This window comes from Daphnia pulex, chromosome 3 (genome assembly GCF_021134715.1).
Source record: "Daphnia pulex isolate KAP4 chromosome 3, ASM2113471v1".
NCBI classification, from domain to species: Eukaryota; Metazoa; Arthropoda; class Branchiopoda; order Diplostraca; family Daphniidae; genus Daphnia; species Daphnia pulex.
Window position 1 is genome coordinate 8,201,075 of NC_060019.1, and position 20,623 is coordinate 8,221,697.

General features: G+C 42.2%; 4 protein-coding genes across 5 annotated transcripts; 2 read left to right on the top strand and 2 right to left on the bottom strand.

Annotated features, from left to right (window-relative positions):
• The first annotated feature begins 341 nt into the window (after positions 1–341).
• Positions 342–10,946, top strand: LOC124190583 (vesicular glutamate transporter 1-like). Its single transcript, XM_046583346.1, has 13 exons — positions 342–798; positions 6,217–6,282; positions 6,906–7,108; positions 7,906–7,985; positions 8,059–8,177; positions 8,476–8,590; positions 8,673–8,847; positions 8,905–9,191; positions 9,261–9,422; positions 9,498–9,579; positions 9,650–9,777; positions 9,850–10,080; positions 10,162–10,946. The coding sequence occupies exons 1-13, from the start codon at positions 740–742 to the stop codon at positions 10,387–10,389; spliced, it is 1,935 nt and encodes a 644-aa protein (XP_046439302.1). The 5' UTR covers positions 342–739; the 3' UTR covers positions 10,390–10,946.
• Positions 10,947–10,998: 52 nt separating this feature from the next.
• Positions 10,999–12,730, bottom strand: LOC124190593 (GDP-L-fucose synthase-like). Its single transcript, XM_046583363.1, has 6 exons — positions 12,332–12,730; positions 12,133–12,247; positions 11,924–12,052; positions 11,696–11,854; positions 11,441–11,621; positions 10,999–11,381 (listed from the first exon to the last, which is right to left on the bottom strand). The coding sequence occupies exons 1-6, from the start codon at positions 12,466–12,468 to the stop codon at positions 11,146–11,148; spliced, it is 957 nt and encodes a 318-aa protein (XP_046439319.1). The 5' UTR covers positions 12,469–12,730; the 3' UTR covers positions 10,999–11,145.
• Positions 12,731–12,921: 191 nt separating this feature from the next.
• On the bottom strand, positions 12,922–17,484 carry LOC124190586 (putative inorganic phosphate cotransporter). 2 transcript variants are annotated; one of them, XM_046583351.1, is made up of 14 exons: positions 17,188–17,479; positions 16,773–16,963; positions 16,167–16,400; positions 15,953–16,040; positions 15,666–15,889; positions 15,454–15,606; positions 15,247–15,379; positions 15,054–15,175; positions 14,861–14,984; positions 13,886–13,903; positions 13,644–13,816; positions 13,446–13,585; positions 13,254–13,385; positions 12,922–13,180 (listed from the first exon to the last, which is right to left on the bottom strand). In XM_046583351.1, the coding sequence occupies exons 1-14, from the start codon at positions 17,291–17,293 to the stop codon at positions 12,982–12,984; spliced, it is 2,037 nt and encodes a 678-aa protein (XP_046439307.1). In that variant the 5' UTR covers positions 17,294–17,479; the 3' UTR covers positions 12,922–12,981. The 2 variants fall into 2 exon arrangements, with proteins under 2 accessions (XP_046439307.1, XP_046439306.1); XM_046583350.1 differs by lacking the exons at positions 12,922–13,180; positions 13,254–13,385; positions 13,446–13,585; positions 13,644–13,816; positions 13,886–13,903 and adding exons at positions 14,271–14,465; positions 14,580–14,703 and having other exon boundaries at positions 14,865–14,984; positions 17,188–17,484.
• A 200-nt stretch (positions 17,485–17,684) lies between these two features.
• On the top strand, positions 17,685–20,005 carry LOC124190588 (suppressor of fused homolog). Its single transcript, XM_046583355.1, has 7 exons — positions 17,685–18,050; positions 18,139–18,231; positions 18,291–18,704; positions 18,783–18,871; positions 18,970–19,264; positions 19,328–19,535; positions 19,643–20,005. The coding sequence occupies exons 1-7, from the start codon at positions 17,833–17,835 to the stop codon at positions 19,712–19,714; spliced, it is 1,389 nt and encodes a 462-aa protein (XP_046439311.1). The 5' UTR covers positions 17,685–17,832; the 3' UTR covers positions 19,715–20,005.
• Positions 20,006–20,623: the final 618 nt, after the last annotated feature.

The window sequence follows — 20,623 nt, forward strand, 5'->3', positions numbered from 1 at the left end:
GCAGAGAGTTGGAGAGCGGGGGGGGATGTTTTAAATTGTTAATGAATCTCTTTGCATTACGCAATGAACATGAAGCCGGGGGGGGGGGCAGCTGTCAAAAGGCCTTTCGGCTTCCTTTGGCCTCGTCTTCTTTTGATTATAAATGAGTTTCGGTCACCAGATCTAAGCAAGAAGAAGACAGTAGACACCGTCTTCAAAAGGGATGAGAGAAGAGGAGGTTCCTTATTGTCAAACTGAGCGGGTGGGAGGTGGCCATCGTGAGCGGGTGGTGGTAAGGGAGCCGGCGCCAGCGCGCGCGGGAAACAAACCCCCCCAGTCCCCACCCGCCAAAAAGAAGAGAGACCCGAGTGTCTACGTGTAGCGACGGCGTCATGCAATCCCAGCGCCGGGACGCAAACTTACCCAAAACTACACGGCAGAGAGACGATCACACGGGCGTTTTCACCGCTGTCGTCGTCGCGCTCCTCCCTCGATCCGGCGACCAGTTTTCTTTTCGGTTCGCCCATTCCGGCCACTGGCGAATCCACCGAGACCAACTCTCTCCAGATTGAGCCAAACGCTCATCAATTCCGGGCTGGAAATTGGCAACATTTTGAAATTATTTCAGTCAACAACAGACGGACACACAACCAGCTGAAGAAACAAGTGCGCGTTGCGGTTTAGATGAGCGTCCGTGTTTCCGTGTTTTTTGGAAAAAAATTTGAAAAAATTTGTTAGCGCCAGAAATTTCACATTCGTCATGTCGCAATTTCTGTACGGCATCAAAGACCGGGCCATGTCCAGTCTGTCTACTTTCCGGTAAGTTTTTATCTACTTTTTCATTATTGATAAGTGCCTAGCTTGTATGGATATTTATGCTGACGCAATACGCGTAACCTCCGAATTAATGATCCCGCGCGATTGCTCTCTACTAAATAACTCAAAATTGGGCAGTCCGTTTTCATAATTAAGTGGCAGATCATCAGCGGAAGTGGATGCGCTTGAACGCGATTTGAAAAGTTATTACTATGATTATTATTGGCTTGGTTTAAAAAAAAAGAAATCTAACATTCAAATTGAACGAGCGGTTGATCAAAACAGTTTTGCCCATTTGGCATTCAAAACACAAATCGCTCAACTCCATTTGTATACGACGAGATATAGGCCAAGCAGAAGAAGAAGAATGGATGAATCTTTCATAGAGAGAGACGCCCTTGTTACATACTTTATTCATGACGGATGATGAGCAATCGGCCGCGATCATGTACGAAGCGGGGATAGTAAAAGATCAAATCAATCAATCACCCACAGAAAAAGAAAAAAAAGAAACTTTTCTTGCTCACCAAGATATTTTGATTATAAAAAAAAGAAAAAATAGTAAATTCCGGACTCCTTCGAGCCAAAATCTTCTTGGCTACGAAGAGAAAAAGGAAGCGGAAGAGCGGACGGATGCATATCCGCTCAGTGTGTGTGTGTGTGTTTTTTCTTCTCCTTATATACCAGAGTATAGTTGATATATCTATTGGTTAGATGCTGCTGGTTCACTGCCCCCCTCTATAGACTTTCATGAGTCGTCGAGTTTTTCTCTTCTTTCTTTGGGGCTAGACGACGTAGTGCATAGTGAAGAGAAGATATGGAGGATATCCGACTGGAACGCAAAGAGGAAAACAAAACATCCCCCCAGCTCCTCCGCTCCTCCGCAAAGAAGAAGAAGAAGAAAAAAATGAAATAAAATTCCTCCAAGTCTAAAAGAATGGAACAATGGGCGTGGAGCCAAAGAAGGGCCCAGAAGATCGACGACGTCCTTTTTTTCTCTGTGGAGAGAGAGAGTGGGGGTATATATCTATCTATCCATGTTTTCACGACCCTGGTTCGTTCCCTTTTATCTACAACTATACTTCTTCTTCTTCTTCTTAACGGGGGTCGAGGTCGGTTGAGGAAAAAAAAGATATGGAGGATCTCTCCCCTTTTTATTTTATTTTATAAGAGCCATGAATGTGTATGTGTATTATACGACGACAACAACTTCATCCATAACTGGCAGACAACGCTGTTGGCTCCACTTTCAGCCCCCCCCCAGAAAAAGTTTTTTACTTTTTATCTTATTGGATTCACAACAGGGAAAAAAGAAAAAAAAAGTTTCCTATGTTTCGACAACTGGTGGATTTTTAGTCGATTAAAGTAATCACCAGAAAATGGCTACCGAATCTTTAAAAAAAAATATGATTTGATATTTAACTCTGGCGCGTGTGTCCATTGTCCTGGACGGAAGACGTGAACGACAAGTCGGCAGAACAACAACTCTGCTGGGGCGCCCGGCACATTCGGTTGGCTGGGATATATCGAGAGAGTAGAGAGGTTGTTGTATTCGGTTTGTTGCCCGGGTATCGTTCCCTTATAACTCTCAATGTGTATATTCCTGACTCTGTCCTATTGTTTTGCAACCCACACAACAACGGCGATGGTCTCGTCAGTTGAATGGGAGAAGCCCGCCGCAGACTCTCTCTTTCTCTCGATGGATGTTAAGTGCTGTAACCAGCACCTTGAGCGCCAAACACAATGGAACCAACCAACCACCCACCCAGCCCGGCCAATTGACTATTTTACATTTTGCCATCTCTATGGGGTAGAGCTCGGCGGTTAAATTCTCCTCCTCTGCTGTTGTCAACACCAGCGGCACATGCCAGTTAATTATAGTCTGTGGCACGTCTAACCTGCTGCCAACAACTGGCACACAATCTACATTTCACTGGGAAAAACCCCCTTCGCTATTATGTAATTTCCATTAGAGCTATTCGACTCACCCCCCCCCCCCCAACGATTCGCTAACGGCCAGCATCTGTCGCATCCGGATGCTGGATCCCTTACCTCCGATGAAAAGCGCTAAAGATCCTTTGAACGCAAATCTAAACAAAAGGAAAAAAAAGAAAAAGAAAAAAGGATTAGGCGTAAACATCAAAATTGATCATGTAATACATTCTGGTCGAAAGTAAATGTTGCGGCGCCCTTCGACCTGTGCGACGTCATTCAACCGATGACGTCGTTTGTTAACTGAAACGTCCTACAGTGTACACGACTGTCAGATAGACCCCCGCACGAGTTGCTGATTAAACGGACTCATGCAGAGACTAGTCTAGTCCACTATTTAATATCCGGTCACCTCTCTCTGCGCTGTTGCCAATCTTTTGATGTTATCCAGGATCATTTGATTAGATCCACTGGGCGGCATCTATAGATCCTTTTGAAGGGCCTGCAATATAGCATACAGATATATATTCATAGGACTGAAATAGTTACGAAATAAATATAAGAAATTTCTGAGATCAGATAGGAGACGGACAAGGAACCGGAAGACAGGATCATCAGGAGCCATCCTCCTCCTAAATCCTGAATGCTGAGAGCCTCCCCCTCCCTCCCACCCTCCTTGTGATAGATCTATATGTTTTAATATGATGATGAAAATGCTGGCCGAGTAACATAGACACATTTTCCGGATAGATGTAGTAATATAATAATATGAAAGCCTGGGCACACACACAAAGACGTCTAATCGCATCTAGGCTAGCTAGCTAGCTCTATATATATGACTCTCCTATAAATAAATATATAAGCCGATCAGCAGCAGAGAATAAGAAAGGGAGAACTAGACGGATTGATGCTGCTGCTGCTATATAGCTCTCCGAGATGGACTCGGGTCGTCATCGATATATCAACGATGGCCAAACCAAATTGAATCTTCTTCTACTATACTGCCTATAAGTCATCATCTCTGTCTGGCCAGAGAGTTTGGCAGTCTACAAGGCGAGCGACCAACTGGAAAGAGTTATATCATCACATAACACAAAAAAAAAGGGAGAAAAGAAAAAGAAGATGATGATTTTCATACGCCCGTCTGCCCCCTTCTCTCTTCTCTCTTGAATCTCAAATTCAATCTTTTGGCAGGAGGCCTATAGGGTCCTCATTAGTGGCACTTCTGGATGGGAGCGCGAACCTCCTGATCAGATTTATAATCTATGACGATGCTCTCGACCATTTTTCTCTTGCCAAACTCGATTGACATCCCCCAAAGGAGGACGAGTACATCCACCTCATTAACGTATACATGAATAGCAACTCGCATGAAATTATACATTTTTTGGGGGGCGGCTTTAATTTAATCCAGCCATGATTGCGAATCCGGCACTAGAATTCCACTACTACTGATACTACTCCTTTGGGTCCCTTGTCGGAAACAACTAATTCCATTTGAATTCTATTTTTGAAAAAATATATACTGGAGAGAGAAAATGTCATTCGGGATTGGCGCGTAATTCAAATGTACAGATATGGAAAATGTTTAGGCAAAAGTGGAGGAATTTAGTCAGTCCTCTAGGGGAGGGTAACAACAAGCGGACACACTTAACTTGATTTTCTTTCTCCTCCCTTTTTTTGGGTCGTCCTATCTCTAATGCTATTGGCCCAGATTGGTTGCCACCATATCCGGATGATACGATTCTTTACGACGCAACTGTCTGTCTGTTAACTCGGCACCGCCATTCCTCCCCTAGATACTTTTTTTCTTTTTCTTTTTTTCTGTGTATGGAACCATTTTGCTTTTTATCGTTTATGCCATTGGGTTGCATGCGGATCTCTTCCTTCCAATTTCAAAGTCGGACGTCCCCCGACAAAAGAAGTTGGCTTTGCTGGCTTGTTATTATTCTATTGCGCCACATATATACTATACAAATCTAAATATCAATAAATTCCCATTTTGACGATTTCACCACCCAGCGACTCTCACACGGCCCTGCCAGACTCGTGATATACAAGAGCAGCTATACAGTCTAACTTTATTATATACATATGCGCTAAGCTCCTGATTTATATCATCATCCTTGCAAAAGAAAATCAAATAGAAAAATGGAAATCAAAGAAATCTCGAATCAAAACAAACGAATTTCATCCGTCCGGAGGCGGGAGTGGTGTGTGTGATGAAGTGATTTAAATGCCAAGAGGACGGAAATGATTAAATAATATCCGAATATTATTTAGAGAGGGGGGGGGACGAGATCCATCGAGCGGATGGTAACTGAGCGGAGACTTTTTGAATGAAGACAAACTTCTTCGTCTCTTGATCCATTCCATTTGCAACTTTTGGGCCGCATATTATTTACACTCTATCCGCACACACACACACATTCGACATTGTACTCCGCACCTACGGCATAGCGGGCGGATGAAAGTTTTTTGATTCCCGAACGAAGAAATTTTCTCCTTTTTTTAAATTTTCTTGTTGTTTGGAATTTCATTTCGTACAGGGAGGAGGAGGACGGAAGAAAGTGGGGTTTTGGGTCGTTGTGTGTCGTTCATGTGTCGGCGACTCACGAACGCCAATGTGCCGGACGAACACAGTACACTATGTGTGTACGCGGAGGGAAGAGAATAATAAGAGCCAAAGGGGGGGAGATGTGAGAGAGAGAGAGTAAGATAGATAGAAGGGGTTGGATGGAAAAGCAATTTCCTGTTTGTTTACTCGGCAACCAGCTAGGAGGAGAGAGTCGGCTACTATACGGGAAGCAGCCGGAAGAGACGAGTCGCGAGCCATCCAACCGAACGACTGTATCCGATTTGAATGAAAGAAAAAGAAGAAGAAAAATAAAGAAATGAAAAGTCTCCTCAAAATAGACGAGGACGAAAGGTCACTATGGCAACGGCTGGACACTGGCACCCATTTATTGGATTCACCAACGAATAAGAAATATAACGAAAGTTTGAACGACGACGACGACGACGACAAGTTTACGTATTATCCCATCGAATTGTCAAAGTTATTAACTCTATAGAGATGCTTGACAGTCAGAGGCAATCATTCGAATTGTCCATCTTTCCAGCCAACCAAACGAGAAAAAATGACAAAAGAGGAGAAAAACAAGACTTTTTCATATATCTGTGAAACGAGTGTGTGCAAGGCGACTTCCCTTTTGTCAGACATTTGAATACAAAAAGAAAAATGGTTTCCTTTTATATGGGCGAATGATAATAAGACGTTGCTCGTTAGAGCGAGAGAGAAAAAAAATACGAATGACGCAATCGTTGGAAATGTTTCCCAACAATAGACTAGTAGCCCCTGCGGGTTGTTGCCATTGGCTATATGAATACAATAGAGCAAAATAATTTATTGTGTGGCTAATAAACCAGCCCAACATTTTCTTTTTTTTTTTTCAAAAATAAATATTTGGTTTTTTTGGCAATTTTTAGGCGAGGAGCAAACTACGAAGAGTTTGAGATGCCCAAGATGAGGAACCTGAAGAACATCAAACCCAAGTAAGTTGTTGTTGTTTGGTCTAGATAGGCAAACAAAAGCCTTGATGACTTTGGTAGTGGTGGGAGGAGGAGGCCATTGAAAACGGGGACGATATAATAACTCTTTCATGCATGAACGAGTACATCTCCAGTGGGCAGTCGGCGCTCCTTTCTGTAGAGTGGCAACAACATGGGGAAATGGAGTGCTCTCTCTCTTTGGCGGAGATTACACGCAAAGACGGACGACACATTTAGAGACGGGCGTCTTAAAAGAGACGACGACGACGCTGTTAGTCGAGTGGTTAAAACGGGTGGGGGGGAAATGCTGAAGAAACTGAGCGACGCAACCGCATGACTTTCTGATGTGCAACGACCCAACCATTTCACAATCCCTGAGCTGTGCTGCTCTACCCTGTCGACGAACACACACACAGCCGATTAGATCCTAAATCTTTTGATCCGATTACATTAGACGCCGTGACGCGGCGTCTTACCAGGCGACGTCTAATGAATTGTCGTTCGCCTTTGCATGTTCTATCTATTCAATGAGAATCTGCAGTGAGTGACGATTGGATATCTGCAGCAGCAGCAGCAGCAGCAGCGACTCATGTTATTATTATTATGATTATTATTACAAATGGCAGTCCGTTTAGCAAGCAAGAAGATGAGAAGGGATTCATTACCACTGACGGCGGAGGGGGCACTGTCATGGGAGAGCTCGGATCGCCCGAATCACTGCCCGAAATGGAACGTCCGCCTTTACGCAAAATCGACATGTACATCCGACCAGATTGCCCTTGCTGCAGCATGACCAAAAGATACACGGTGGCTTTTCTCGCCAGCATTGGTAAGCTCTCACTTGGCATATTATTATTATTACAGGCGTCATTTCAAATTTCAAATAGTCCCGCGGAATAGATTCAATTTAACGAGATTGTTCAGTTTGACGACAGACGACACAAAATGGCGTCGGCGGTGGGTGGAAACAAGTGCCAAGAACATTTGCATTGCAACCGATGCAAATAACACGACATGTAACAAAGAAATATATAAAAGTATTAAATGGGCTTACTTCTTGTGGTGTATCCAGAGCACAATTGACGCGTTCAGTTATAAACACGGTTATTTCCACAACGACGAGACGAGATTTTGACGTCATTCCTTTTGGTTGTTGCCAATTGAAGCAGACGACGACGTCTGCTAGTCTCCATATTGCCAGCCCAGCCAGGCAGCCACGATGCGACGTTAAAAGATATCTTCCAGCAGTTCAGCCAAAAACATAATTCAATTGGCGTGCCTTCTCTCTTTTGCTTTATAGTCGGTGTAATTGGTCGGAATCAGTTCCCCCAGTCTGGCGTTGACATTTAATCTAACTCGAGTGGTCGTCGTCGCACGACGAAGAGACTCTCACGAATTTTCGACTGTTCACCGACGAGTAAAATGCCAGATCTACTTATAGCTCGGCGCCATTTGGATTTCTCCCTTGTTTTCCTCTTTTCATTTCATGAGCACTGTCACTAGAGTTATAATATGCACTCTGAGAAACATTTAAGAATAAAAGGGAAGGGCAATGACGTCATTATGACGCTAAATTGGCGAGAAGGATCATCTCCACCAACATTTTTTTTGTTCCCGTCCCGGCAGGTTTCCTGATCTCGTTCGGCATTCGATGCAATTTGGGTGTGGCCATCGTCCAGATGACGGCCAACAACACTGAAACTGGGGTAAAAAAATGACGACGAATAAGTCTATTGTGAAATGTTAACACAAAAATGTCTACTACAACTGTAAAAACAGGAGCCAGAATTTGATTGGACCAAGAGAACTATCGGACTGGTAGATTCTTCCTTCTTTTGGGGTTACCTGATCACTCAAGTCCCAGGAGGCTTCCTCGCTTCCAAATACGCTGCTAACAAGTAAGAAACTCACACACAAGTTCGTCTTCTTTCCGACTGTAAATCTTATCGTATACCGCCCACTGTTTGTATAAGCTCATTACATTTCTTGTACAGAGGTAACATAAGAGCTTGGACTCTAGCTTATCATTCACAAGGTTTTCCTCATTACTCTTACTTAGGCTCTCCCTTTGGAAGTTGTTGTCAAACTGTTGACAGTTTGTAGGATCATTTGTTTCGTTGTTATTTCCTTGTAAAAGCGACTAATGACCAAGACAAACAAATAACTTTTGTTAACTAAATAAAAATAAAAAAAAAGGGTTTTCGGATCGGCCATCGTAGTCTCCGCATGTCTCAACATGCTCCTACCAGGAGCGGCCAAACTGCATCCGGTCGTGTTCACCCTCGTCCGCATCCTCCAAGGACTGGTCGAGGTAATGCTTACATTGACAGATATACAATGGAAAGAGGAAATATATATTTTTTCCCTTTTTTTTATTGCGTATAATACAACAGGGAGTCACTTATCCGGCGTGTCACGGCATCTGGCGGTGGTGGGCTCCGCCACTGGAACGGTCCCGATTGGCCACTTTGGCATTTTGTGGATCGTACGCCGGGGCTGTAGTCGGAATGCCCTTGTCCGGATGGCTGACGGATGGCATTAGCTGGCAAGCGCCGTTTTATTTCTACGGTAAGGCAGCAATCAAACAATTCAAATGAATTCAATTGAAAATGGAAATGTCGACAGGTGTGTTTGGTATCATCTGGTACGTCTTTTGGGTGTGGTTGTCGTTCGAAAAACCTTGTCTCCACCCGACCATCACGCCCAGCGAGCGACTTTACATCGAAGAATCGCTGTCGCACGTCCAGCGAACCATTCCCAATTTCTACACGACTCCGTGGCGATCCTTTTTCACTTCGATGCCCGTCTACGCCATCATTGTGGCCAATTTCTGTCGCTCCTGGACGTTTTACTTGCTGATTCTCTCCCAACCGAGTTATTTCAGACAAGTCTTCAAGTTCGACATTGGAAAGGTGAATAATAATGCAGGAAATCATTCATCCGCCAACGATTTTAATGACCTTCTTTGATTAAATTGAAAGGTGGGAACGTTGGCGGCTCTTCCTCATTTGGTGATGACGATCATCGTGCCTATAGGAGGACAATTGGCGGATCATTTGCGTCGCAATGGAATTCTTACGACGACATCCGTCCGTAAAATTTTCAACTGCGGAGGATTCGGAATGGAGGCCATTTTCTTAATGGTAAAAATGTCAATCCCACGCAGACTTATACATATTGATTTTTTTTTTAAATTATATTGAACCTGTTGAACGTAGGTGGTGGCTTACACGCGTGACACGACCATCGCCATCACGACTTTAACTCTGGCCGTCGGTTTCAGCGGTTTCGCCATATCAGGTAGCGTCTTGGAAGTTGTAATCAACTGGATGCAAATGAATGTGTGTGACATATAAATATATGCATTCAGGTTTCAACGTCAATCATTTGGACATTGCTCCCCGCTACGCCAGTATCTTAATGGGAATCTCTAACGGAGTTGGAACGTTGTCGGGCATGTTTTGCCCCATTGTTGTCGAGTCGCTCACCAAAAATGAGGCAAGTGTCATTTGACGTCGCCGCCAGAAGCCCAAGAGACTCATTCACTTTTCTTGATTAAAAATTGAACAGAAACCGGAGGAGTGGCAGACGGTCTTTGTCATTGCATCGGTGATTCACTTCCTGGGCGTCGGCTTTTACGCCGTGTTCGCGTCTGGCGAACTCCAGCCGTGGGCTGAGCCCAAAGACGACGAAGAGGATGTGCCAGCTCTCACAGCAGCTCCCACAACGGCCTGGAATCCATTCGATTCTCAACAGAAACCCCAATATAACGGAGAGCAACAGCCAAACTACGCCTCTACGGTAGACAAATTTTTTAAAACTAAAAAGCTTTTTTAAAATTTACCTTTGTTAAACCTCCAAACTTGTCTTTGTTGGGTGCAGGAGACGACGCCAGCTGTTCAGGGTAGCAACAATCCTTTCAACGGTCGATTACATTCCTATGGAGCCACAGCTGACTATTCCTATCAACAGCAACAGCAAGCTCCGCCCAGACCACCCTACCCTGGTAATCCCGGATCATTCCAAGCAGATTTCTCAAACGTTCAACAGGTTCAACCAGCTGCTCAGGATATCTACATGCACGGCACTCTGCAAGATAGGAATTACTAGATAGATGAAAAGAATTAAAATGATTAAAAAAAAAATATCTACTATAAAAGAAAATGTTTTACATTCTAACTATATCTTGATCGATGGACTGAGCGTATACTCTTCTCACAAGAACTTGTTCTTAAAAAAAAAAGTACTGGATGTATCCACTGTCAAACAGTTATGTTTCTTATCGTTTTTTTTTCTCAGAGTGACATCAATCGATTTGTATCATAATTGTGGCAATAACTCGTCGTTAATTTTTTTTTCTCTCTCCTCCCAATTCTTTTAATTCCGTGTCTATATTATAAATATATATAAATGTTCGGGAGTTTTTCTTCATCGATAAAAACTCGACGTTATATATAAAACATTAAAAAAAAACTGATCCGAGAATTTTGATCTCAGTGTTTCGCGACAGGTGCCCCCAATTTAAACTACTTACCGATAGAATTTCCTGAAATCCTTTCAAAGTCTGTAATCTCTTCAACAGAATCATGTTCCACATTCCTATTACATGTTGGATTTGAATGTTTTGATGTCATTGCTGTTATGAGTGAATATATAGATAATCGAGATTGACGCTCTAAAAAAAGAAATGAGACAAAAAAATATATAAAAAAACCAATACTCCCTCAAAACTGTTTATTAGTAACCAGTGACCACAATTTAGAAAAAGAATATTTTACACTGGGAAATGGAAAATATCTTTTTTTTAGCCAATGGAGAATACCATTACACAGGACGGCATTTTATAATCATATGATTCAGTTTTGATTATTTGCGGGCCGTATTGTAGTTGAGGTTGAACCACTGAACCGTCCGATCAATGGCATCCTTGAGTGGCATGAACTGGAAATCGGGTAGATAGCCTCGCAATTTCTTGTTAGAAGCCGTCTTTTTGAACTGTCCGTCCGACTTGGTTTCGTCTAAGACAATACCATGTTCCAACTGGAAAGCATCCGCAATCATCTTCGCAACCTCTCCGATAGACACCTCACTCGATTCATCAACTAATGAAACAGAACATTACACAATCTACACGATACACCTTGTTTGAAATTCTTGTTACCTGACAAGATAATGGGCTCAATCTCTTCATACTCTCGGAGTACAAAAAGGAATAATTTAGCTAAATCTATCGAATAAATGAACTGACGCAGCGGTTTCCCAGATCCAGCAACAACCAACGGCTTCCCTTCCTTTTTCGCGATGTAAGCTTTGTGAATAAGTCCTGGTATGACATGACCATCCTGAGAAAAATTTTAAAAAAGAAATTAGTATTGGAGACAAAGAACCAAGCCAACATGCATTCCAATAGACCTACCTCCAAATTGAAGTTATCATAAGCTCCAAAGACATTAGTTGGAATCACAGAAGTAAAGTGACAACCATGTTGCTGATTGTAAGCATGGTTCTGGACATCAATCAACCGCTTTGCATAGCTATAACCAAAGTTTGAAGGGTGTGGGGGACCATTGTGGATCTGTAAACCAAGACACAACAATAGACTTCATATCAGATCTAACAAAAGAAACCGAATCAACCAACTTACCATAGTTTCATCAATTGGGTACGAAGTTTTGTCTGGAAATATGCAAGTTGACAAGCATGACACAACTTTTTTCACACCCAACTTGTGGCTGTTGTGAAGTACATTATCATTGATAAGAATATTGTTCCGCTGGAAGAGAAAACCAACGAGTTTAAAACCCCATTCAACATGATTCACACAATTTAAGTAAGTCATGCTCACAGTTATACCAAAAAATCTAAATTGTGCTGCATATTGTTGAATAGCCCTCCAACCATAGCAGCAAGATGAATGACATGAGTTGGTTTATATCTTTCAAAAATTCTTTGTGTTGCTGCAGGGTCCCTATACAATCCAACCAAAAAACAATTTCATTAAATAATCTCACAATGACATGACATGACAGTTGGGTAAAAAAAATTTTTTTACTTAAGATCTCCATCTTTGGAGGTGAGGAAAATAAACGTCTCGTTCTCCCTGGGATCTTGCTGCTTGGCTTGCTTGATGGCCTGTCCTACTAAACCGCTGCCGCCGGTGACCAGAATGATTTTCTTTTCACTTCCCATGACTGAACTTTGGAATTCTATCTCTAAATAATCAGCTAGATGAAAATGTACGATCAAAAACTAAAGACTCGAATGGTAAAGCGTTACAGAACGTCGAATGCCACTCGAATTCGAGAAGACATGAACAAGAGACGTGAAGTGATATGCGGGGATGCCACGTCTCGCAGTCTGTGATGCCGGCAAATATTTCACCCCTTTAACGGCTTTACCACCTGAGGGAAGCGCCACGAAACGCCTCCCGCATTTAATCCGTGAAAAGAAAAAAGTGGCGCATTACGTCACACCTTATGTGAAACCGGGACAAAGCATAAATGTCTGGTCTGGCATCTATTTTATTTTTAATATCTGTTTTTTTTTTTTCGTTTATGCGATATTCATAAAATATCATTTATTTTAATAAAGTAGTACAAAGAGACGGATTTATATTATCCGGAATGAGGACAATGAACGAAATAAGATTAATGTCATGTATTTGGGTCATTTACAGACAGTAGAAAAACGTTTAATCATATTTTAAGCAACTGATTGCAGCCACTTTTTCAATTTCTCCAAGTCTTCCGTTTGGGCACTTGAAGCGGCAAATTCAACACGTTGGGGATAAAGATCTGCAAATTCAAAATTCTTTCCTTCTTGACCGAGATAGCAAGATTTTCTGTTTCCACCTTCAGATATGGCTTCCAGTTGGTTGGTTTGGGTATTTCTCAGTACATTCCTAATTTAATTACATAAAAGATGATTTGTTAGAATGCATTTTTGTAAAGTTTAGTCTGATTTATGAGACTGACATTTCTTTTTCAAGAACAGACTGAATGACTTGGGGTCCTTTAGCTAATGCATGATCCTGTTTGTTGCACAAGATAAGCATCTGTGGTCTGTTAGATAGCACAACTGGATCACTCAGGACAGTGTAGAGGTACCTGGTTAAATTGAATAAAGTAATAAACATAATTTAAAATGTAATGGAAATTATAATATACTCTGCCACATCACGAATATCTTTGTTGAGACTGAAAGAATCCAAGACAAACACAATCCCTCTTGCTGTGGTCTTGTAAGTGTCAAAGAAGCGCTGACGCACACGCTCATGGCCTGGTACATCAATCAACTTCAAAGCTCCCTAAAGATACAAAATGCATTTAGTATTAGTTGAAATAACAGGTGAAAGTTAATCACACCTTATTTTCAATTTGTAGCACTCCAACATTTTCTTTCATGGAAGTGAAGGACTCGACAGCCTTTTTATCGATCAATTGTGAGAAAATTAATGTTTTTCCAGATTCACACAGACCCACTAAACAAATTCCTCGACGTGATACACGTCCTCTTCTCCAAACAAAAAGGAAAACCGCTAGAGAAACATGTCAATAAATTAGTATCATTTCAACAGCTGTCAAGAGAAAGAGAGAGAAAACAGTACCCAAAGTGATGAGACCAACTATCAAGGCAATCACGATGGTCACCCATTGTGACGTGTTGTCTTCCGAATCTAAGACACTACGAAGCGTCTCGTCCTTTTTTGACATTTTCAACAAATAAATGTAGCCAATATTTAGCTTGCAGTTATTGAATCAAGTATTGTTTTCTTTTCTTGAGACGTGTTCCGTCGTCTACAAGCGTCAAACACCCCCTATCGTCTTTTTCGAGAACCATGTACATGAAAAAGAGCCGAAACGGACGCAAACAAATTTAAAAATGTCAAGACCTAGAGGCTAGAACTTAATTAATTATCAAATGGATTGTGTTGGATGTGGTTGTTACTTTGTAACATCTTCGCCAAGTATGAAATTTGAATTACACGTCACTGCCATTGCGTTAGTCTGTATTCCATCAAAACATTCAAAGCGACATTCAATACAATTTTGATCAAATAAGTTAGAATCATAATAGTAAAGATTTGTGGAATTAAAACAATGAATCCGGTTGGATGTAAGGAAAAGGACGAGAGAGAAAATCAGACTCTTCTTCATCGTCACCTGAATTAATTGGCTCCTCCGTTCCTGTTGAGCGTCCGTGATGAATTGCAGCATGAAGACAAAAAGAGAAAAAGGTCGTTTAAAATTAGCAATGGACGGATGTCAATTTTCACAGCAATTTTCTTGTTTTATCTTCACCGAGATCTTCGCATTCGGCCCACGGTTGCACTTTGCTCGATGCAAACATCAGAAATATCGTGTTTGAAACGAAGTAGACTCCGGCAGCGATTAAAAATACCAGACGCCATTGACCAAGTGTTTGCTATGCACAAGAAAAGCAGTTGTGAATTAATAAGAAAAAATTGCGAAGCATTTGCGAACAGTGAAGCTCGAAAATTTCCCCGTTGCCGTAACCAGGAGTTGTAGAAATTGGATTAGTGCGCTTTAAAGGTATGAAAGGTCTTAAAAATAATCAAAACTCACGTTTCCTTTAACTAGCACACCCACAGCATAAGGAGCCATAAATCCACAGAGATTGGCCACTGCATTGGTAACACCAAACAAAGTTCCGGCGTAAGGTGGTGCAATTTCGACAAAGTTCACCTGATTTTTTCATAATGAAAGGGGTTTAATGAGTTGAATTATTTCTGAATTATTTGTTTTAGAATGTACTTGAAAAGCAGAATAAGAAGCACCACTAAGTCCCACTGCCAAAGTAAGTAAAATTACGGCAGCTACAGTATCACATCCAATAAATCCAGCACCAATTAAAGCCAACGCGGGTCCGTATTGGCCTTTTATAATTGCAAAATTTGAAATTAATCTCGCAACTAAACTTGAACATCTCGTTTTTAAAAATAGTTACCAATAGAATTAAATATCTTCCGTACAGTAATAACTCTAAATATTTGTTTGGAAATGAGAATATCTGCGACTGTGCTGCAAAGGAGCGAGAAAAGCCACATCGCCAAGTAGGGAAGAGCGGACACGAAACTATTCTGTAAAATTCATTCAAATATCAAACGGATTAAGTGACTTTTTCACTTGGCCTTGTTTCAAATTTTATTTGTACCTGTTTCATGTTAAAATGTAAAATATTATCCATGTAACTCGGTAGTTCAGTCAACAGCGTGTAAAATCCCCAGGCGTGACCAACATTGGCCGCCCCTACAGCCCAGCAGGCTTTTGATCTAAACATGCATCGCCACGGTACGGGAGCACTTTTCTATATTAAGGAACAAAAATCAACCAGTCGACTTTTGATTAAAACTAATAAAGAATTACCCTTTTAATGGAGTCTTTCAAAGAACTGCAAATGTAATCTTTCTCCTCTTTGGATATTTTGAGATGTCGAGATGGAGAATCAGCAGTGAGGGGCATCCAAACGGCGAACCAGACGATACCCAAAGTCCCGAATACGTAAAACACTGTTGGCCAGCCGCCGTCGAATCCGTGCTCGCAAAGAATTCCCGAAAGAGGCAGTGTTATTACAGTCCCAAATTGTGCGCCTAGAAATTAGAATATAAACTTTAAAGAATTTCACGATGAACATTATACAAAATCCAACGTACCTGTGAAAACGAAAGCGGCCATTTTACTTCTCTCCCACGGTGGAGCCCATTCGGCAAGCATTGCGTACATCGCCGGGAACGTCACACCCTTAATGGATGTTGAAACAGTCAATTATTCGCTAGATTTAAGGATTTATTCGGCATGCGGAGGGCACCATGTCTGTTTCCCAGTGTGGCGCACTAGCAGCGCCTTTTTATAATAATATCGTAATACCTCTCCCAATCCCATCAAGACTCGACAGAAGATCAGCAAAGTGTCGCTTGCTCGAGCGGCGAACGGCGTCAACAAAGTGAAAAGTGAAGTACTGAGGATGCCATAACCAAGTAATTTTCGGCCGCCAAAAAGCTCCGCCAACCTCCCACCAGGGATCTGCGTTAAAACGTAGCCCCAGAAGAAGGAACCCAGGATGATTCCTTGTTTATATTCATCCCAGGCAAACTCTCCGTCCTTTTTAAAAAGAAAAGAAAAAATGTTGAAGATCATTAGTTTCGCATGGGATTATGTTTGACGGGGAATGACAAATAGACGGGCTTAAGCTGTGCACCAGACTGCAGACACGCGGCCATTTGCTCCAGACCATTTTCGTGCCTATATACAAAAAGCCAAGACTCGTGACAGGATTAACTCTCAGAGAGAACGAGGGAGATAGAATACGAGAGACAGGAAAAGGATGAACAAAGTCTAGCGAAAGCTTCCAATCCATCATCTCAGAAGAAAAGACCCAGGGGCATCGCGTACAAGGGGCCGAGTAGGGTGACTAGTCTTAGATCCCCTAGTGACTTTGCAATTATGTTTGACATTTTTTTTAGAGTCATTTACCTTTACTATTCCGGATTGGCTCTCTCCTGGAGTCTCTGGGCAGATATCCACCGCGGTTTGATTGATGTGTGGGATAGCGCTCTGATTGACCATCGCTACGATCGTCACGGACAAATTCACTCTCATGGCATAGACATTGGCAAATCCCAAGAATCCTAGCAAGACTAGGGTATGTCTAGTCCCCCAGCATCCTGTTAGTAATAGAAAAATGTATTTCTTTTGTAATATTTTCTATCTAGGAATGCAAGAAGTTTGAAAAGTATTAAAACACTCGTAAAACAACTCCTAGAAACATTGTCTGTGGTTAACAAAGCAGTCACTTGAAGTTTCCTTTGTAGATAAGGAAACCAACATGCAGGACAACATAACCCTGCACATGCGGGTAAAGGATGCTCCTATATCGACAGTTTTATACCTTGGTCTTCGTCATCGTGGGGAACGAGTCGCAACTTTTCATTTACTGTTTCATTTTCGTCTACTTCGTGTTGTTCTGTTACTGGGATACTAGTTTGCTGCACCATTATTCACAAATTGCACTAATAAAGGAGGGTTGGTAATGTTAAACTTTTAAAAGAAATGAGCCATTGGTGTGATTGTGCAAGGAGAGAACGGGAGTAGGTTTTGTGTGCGTGTGGGTGGTATTTTTTGTATAGTTGGAATGTAAATAAAAATATTAGCAGACCGATCGATGACACGTCGCAATAGCCTGTGGCTCTACTCCTAGATGTCTCTTATTGATTGAATGATGAAAAATAAATTTCACTTAGCTAAAAAGTCAGTATAATTTGTATAGTAAATAATACTATAGAATTTATTTATCCCTAAAAATGAAAATAAGGCTGCCCTGATAGTCTTCTTTATTTCAATTTTAATTTCACTAAAAAGATAAAAATCAACGATGACATTAGTAACTAGTGCTGCCAAATCAACTGGTGGCGAAGCATTGTTACAAAAATTCCTCTGCTATACACAATTGTTTGGAAATGGAGTGAAGTTTTGGTTTAGTTGATTGACATTTATTGTTATTTATTAGTAGATTGTGATAATAAAAGACACAACAATGCAGAAAGCACAAATGCATGTCGTCGCAAACACGTGTGCAACGGGAAATGTGGCGAGTGTTGCCAGCAACTTTGGTCCCGAATCTGGTCCCAATGACGGTCAACAATTGATGCTTTCTTCTTCAGCATTGGGATTGGAAATATTGTATGAATCATGTAAACAAGTGTACCCTCTTCAACCAAATCCATTGCAAGTGACAGCGTTCATCAAATATTGGTGAGTACTCGATACCTTGCTGATGTCCGATCAACACTTGGGAGTGTGCCCAATTGCTGCGAATACTTACCCTGATTATGAATTACAGGCTTGGTGGTCCAGATCCTCTAGACTATATAAGCATGTATGATCATCCTGGAATCCCAGAACTTCACATCCCTCCACATTGGCATTATATCAGGTATACATTGACACTTAAATTGTTACCAAGCACGACTTGATTATTTCGTTTCACATCAGTTTTGGCCTGACAGACTTGCACGGTGATGGCAGAGTTCACGAGCCTTCAGGACCAGAGTTTCCCAGTGGTTTTGGTTTTGAGCTGACTTTCCGCCTAGCCAAAAAGTCTGGTGAAGCCACACCACCCACATGGCCAGCAGCTCTGTTACAGGCCCTTGCCAAGTATGTTTTCCACACTGGTAACTCTTTCTTCGCTGGTGACCACGTCTCCTGGCATTGTCCTCTGGACGGATCGGATTTTGAATGTCGCTTGCAACACATGCTCCTGGCGGAGGATCTTTTGTTACCGCCAGTCCAAGGGCCATTAGGTTCCGTCAAGTTTCTGCAAGTCGTCGCCGTTACGGAGGAAGAGTTGCAAGTTTCCCAGCACTGGAATGGAACTAGCGTGTTGGAACTTTTGCGACGAGTTCCCTCGTAATATCCCCCGCTTCACAATAACTCTAGAGAATAGCCAACAAAAAAAGTTGTATTGATTTGCCCATTTTTACACAGTGCCGGAGGCCCTTGGCTTGTTGCCGACATGCAGCGTCAGTTATCGCTGTTTGAATTGCAGCCCTCCTTCCGCCGCGAAGTCGAACATGGTAAGGAGAAAAAGTTGCGCCGCTCCTCACAGGAGCCGTTTGTAAAAGTTTATTTATAGAGAGAGAATCCGATGTATATTCTGCTTCCATGTTTTTAGGGATCGATCGTGACGGATGCTCGTTGTCGGGCGTCAGCGCTCGCTGCCACTGGGAGGAGAGAAAAGTCACTTCGAAAACTGGTTCGGCTTGGAGGAGTCCGGAAGCTGAGGACGACTCTAGTAGTCAGGATGACGAAGAAGATGAACCGGAAGCTGGAGCGACCCTCGGGCGTCATCGACCGGCCGACGGTGAACCAACCATCAACGGCGAAATCTGGCCCATTCGACGACTCTACAAGGGTGTCCATTTGACGCTCAACTTGGAAGCTGCTTCCCTCCTGCCCGTCGTTCTTCGGTAACCCTACCAGTTGATTTCCATTGTCAGTCTTTCCTTATTTTCTAAATTGTTTATTATTAGGGGACGACTTCGACACGATCGGCATTTTACCTTCAAAGCAGTGGCCGGCGAAACGGCGGTGACGCTCCTGACGGGCAGAGTGGGAGGTGCATTGGCTTCACCGTCAGCTCCTCTCGTAGCCAAAGGTCCTTGGCTTCAGATCCTCGTCGATTCCGAGTGGTTAGCCAAACTAGAATCTGATTTGGCTTGCCTCCAGCAGCCCGATGGGGTGATTATATTTCTTTTTGATGAAATTCATCTCGAATGCATTGCCAATTTTGTGTGTGTAATAATCAAAACAATTTTTTTTTACTCTCTCCCCTATTTTATAAAAAGGTGGTGGTTCCCAAAACGTTTTGCTGGTTCGACCGACAGATGGCGTTGACGGTAGTTCCCGATGAATTATGACGACTGTATAAAAAAAAAGTCTTGTCTTTCTCAACTTTTTTTTCTTCTTTTATTTTTTTTCATGTTGTTTTCCTTCTTTTTCCCACCCCTTTTCTTTATCTATTCTTTTTCTTTTTTTACAATTGTAAACTGTAACCACGTGCCTTTATTATTATTCCTCGTGCTCGCGCGTGGGATGGAACCTGACCTGCGTGAATCTCCTTTTCTCTGGAAAAAAACAAAACGAAATATCTCGGGCGGATGTTGACGGAAGCTGCGTGTTTGCTGCAATTATAATGACGTTGAAAACTTGCCAAAAATGCGTTTTTCCAATCTTGTCTATTTATAGAAAAAGGCACACACACACACGAGGTGTCGAATCTGTGTGTTCATTTCGTCTACACTCTTTTTCTATTTCTTTCTTAAAAGCCTTTGGCTGTCGTGCAAAAAAGGACTGGGCAGCAGCCGAATCCTTGAAAAAGTTCTCCTCTCCCAGCACAGCCTTTTAGTCGTTGGACGCTTTTTTTGGATACACGGCCGCTCACGCAGGGAAAAGCGACCGGAGGTGGCGGCGGCCGGGTCCTCTCAAGCGTAATTAAAAGCGCAGTGGTCATCTCTTTTTTTTTTTAATTCTTTTTTTTGACGCAGAGTATATTTTGTTAGTTTTCATCTTTTGGCCTTCGGGAGGGGAAAATGAGCAGCGTGATGCAACAACAATTTCTTTTCAAAACTCATTGTTGTTTGCATTTAGCAGCTGAGCTAAAAGGGAATTTTGTGTTTTTTTTTCACGAAGGCCAAAAAGTCGGATGAGGGTAGAAAGAAGAAGAAGAGAAAAAAGGTTCACGGCATCGATCGGACTGGCGGGCCAGTCTCCCTGGACCCTGCGCCGATGATGAAGGAAGAGAAAAAAAAGAAGAGGAGGGGGAGTTG

Bases quoted from the DNA above. Each gene is read 5' to 3' on its own strand.
- LOC124190583 (XM_046583346.1), top strand. From the start codon at position 740: ATGTCGCAATTTCTGTACGGCATCAAAGACCGGGCCATGTCCAGTCTG. The intron at 7,109-7,905 runs GTAAGCTCTCAC...CCGTCCCGGCAG, and splicing joins GGCTTTTCTCGCCAGCATTG to GTTTCCTGATCTCGTTCGGC. The intron at 8,591-8,672 runs GTAATGCTTACA...ATAATACAACAG, and splicing joins TCCTCCAAGGACTGGTCGAG to GGAGTCACTTATCCGGCGTG.
- LOC124190593 (XM_046583363.1), bottom strand. From the start codon at position 12,468: ATGGGAAGTGAAAAGAAAATCATTCTGGTCACCGGCGGCAGCGGTTTA. The intron at 12,248-12,331 runs GTAAAAAAATTT...TGGATTGTATAG, and splicing joins TCCAAAGATGGAGATCTTAA to GGACCCTGCAGCAACACAAA. The intron at 11,622-11,695 runs GTAGGTCTATTG...AATTTTTCTCAG, and splicing joins ATGATAACTTCAATTTGGAG to GATGGTCATGTCATACCAGG.
- LOC124190586 (XM_046583351.1), bottom strand. From the start codon at position 17,293: ATGGTGCAGCAAACTAGTATCCCAGTAACAGAACAACACGAAGTAGAC. The intron at 16,041-16,166 runs GTATTACGATAT...ACATCCATTAAG, and splicing joins TCTTGATGGGATTGGGAGAG to GGTGTGACGTTCCCGGCGAT. The intron at 13,181-13,253 runs GTCAGTCTCATA...TAATTAAATTAG, and splicing joins TCTGTTCTTGAAAAAGAAAT to GAATGTACTGAGAAATACCC.
- LOC124190588 (XM_046583355.1), top strand. From the start codon at position 17,833: ATGCAGAAAGCACAAATGCATGTCGTCGCAAACACGTGTGCAACGGGA. The intron at 18,705-18,782 runs GTAATATCCCCC...ATTTTTACACAG, and splicing joins CTTTTGCGACGAGTTCCCTC to TGCCGGAGGCCCTTGGCTTG. The intron at 19,536-19,642 runs GTGATTATATTT...TTTTATAAAAAG, and splicing joins GCCTCCAGCAGCCCGATGGG to GTGGTGGTTCCCAAAACGTT.